The sequence below is a fragment of the Nannochloropsis gaditana genome (assembly GCF_000240725.1).
Source record: "Nannochloropsis gaditana CCMP526 unplaced genomic scaffold scaffold907, whole genome shotgun sequence".
Classification (NCBI taxonomy): Eukaryota; class Eustigmatophyceae; order Eustigmatales; family Monodopsidaceae; genus Microchloropsis; species Microchloropsis gaditana.
In genome coordinates, this window is record NW_005803046.1 from 10,068 (window position 1) to 10,542 (window position 475).

General features: G+C 54.3%; 1 protein-coding gene across 1 annotated transcript; it reads left to right on the forward strand.

Moving 5' to 3' along the window:
• Positions 1–247: 247 nt before the first annotated feature.
• On the forward strand, positions 248–362 carry NGA_2127000 (phenazine biosynthesis protein family; the record flags this gene model as incomplete). The annotated part of the gene is made up of 1 exon (XM_005853409.1): positions 248–362. A coding segment is annotated over one exon (115 nt), but the record flags the coding sequence as incomplete, so codon positions are not given.
• Positions 363–475: the final 113 nt, after the last annotated feature.

Here is a 475-nt window from a genome sequence, read left to right on the forward strand (position 1 = left end):
AATATCAGCGCCTCGCGTGACGACAAACACGGATAGAGGCGGAAATGAAAGAAAAACTCGTGTACCCGACAGCAAAAAGAAAATTTCAGTATAGTTACTAATTCCAAAATTTTCCTGAAGTTTGTCAAGCCCTCACTCACTCCGGCGCCCCGGCATCACCCCCAAAGGTTCCTTTCTCTCACACGTGCAACCACCCTGACTTCACCAACACGGCTTGACCCCACAAACACACCCTCGACGCCCCCTCGTCGTATCTAACTCTCACCATACCCCCTCGCTTGGACGCCTGGTACCCCACTAAATCCCTTTTCCCCAGCTCTCCCGCCCAATACGGAGCCAGGCAGCAATGTGCCGATCCTGTCACCGGATCCTCCACGATCCCACACCGGGGAGCAAAAAAACGGGAGAGAAAATGAGCCCTTTCCATGCCTGACTCTTGGAGCTTGCGTCCACCTTTTCCTTCCTCCCCCCCCCC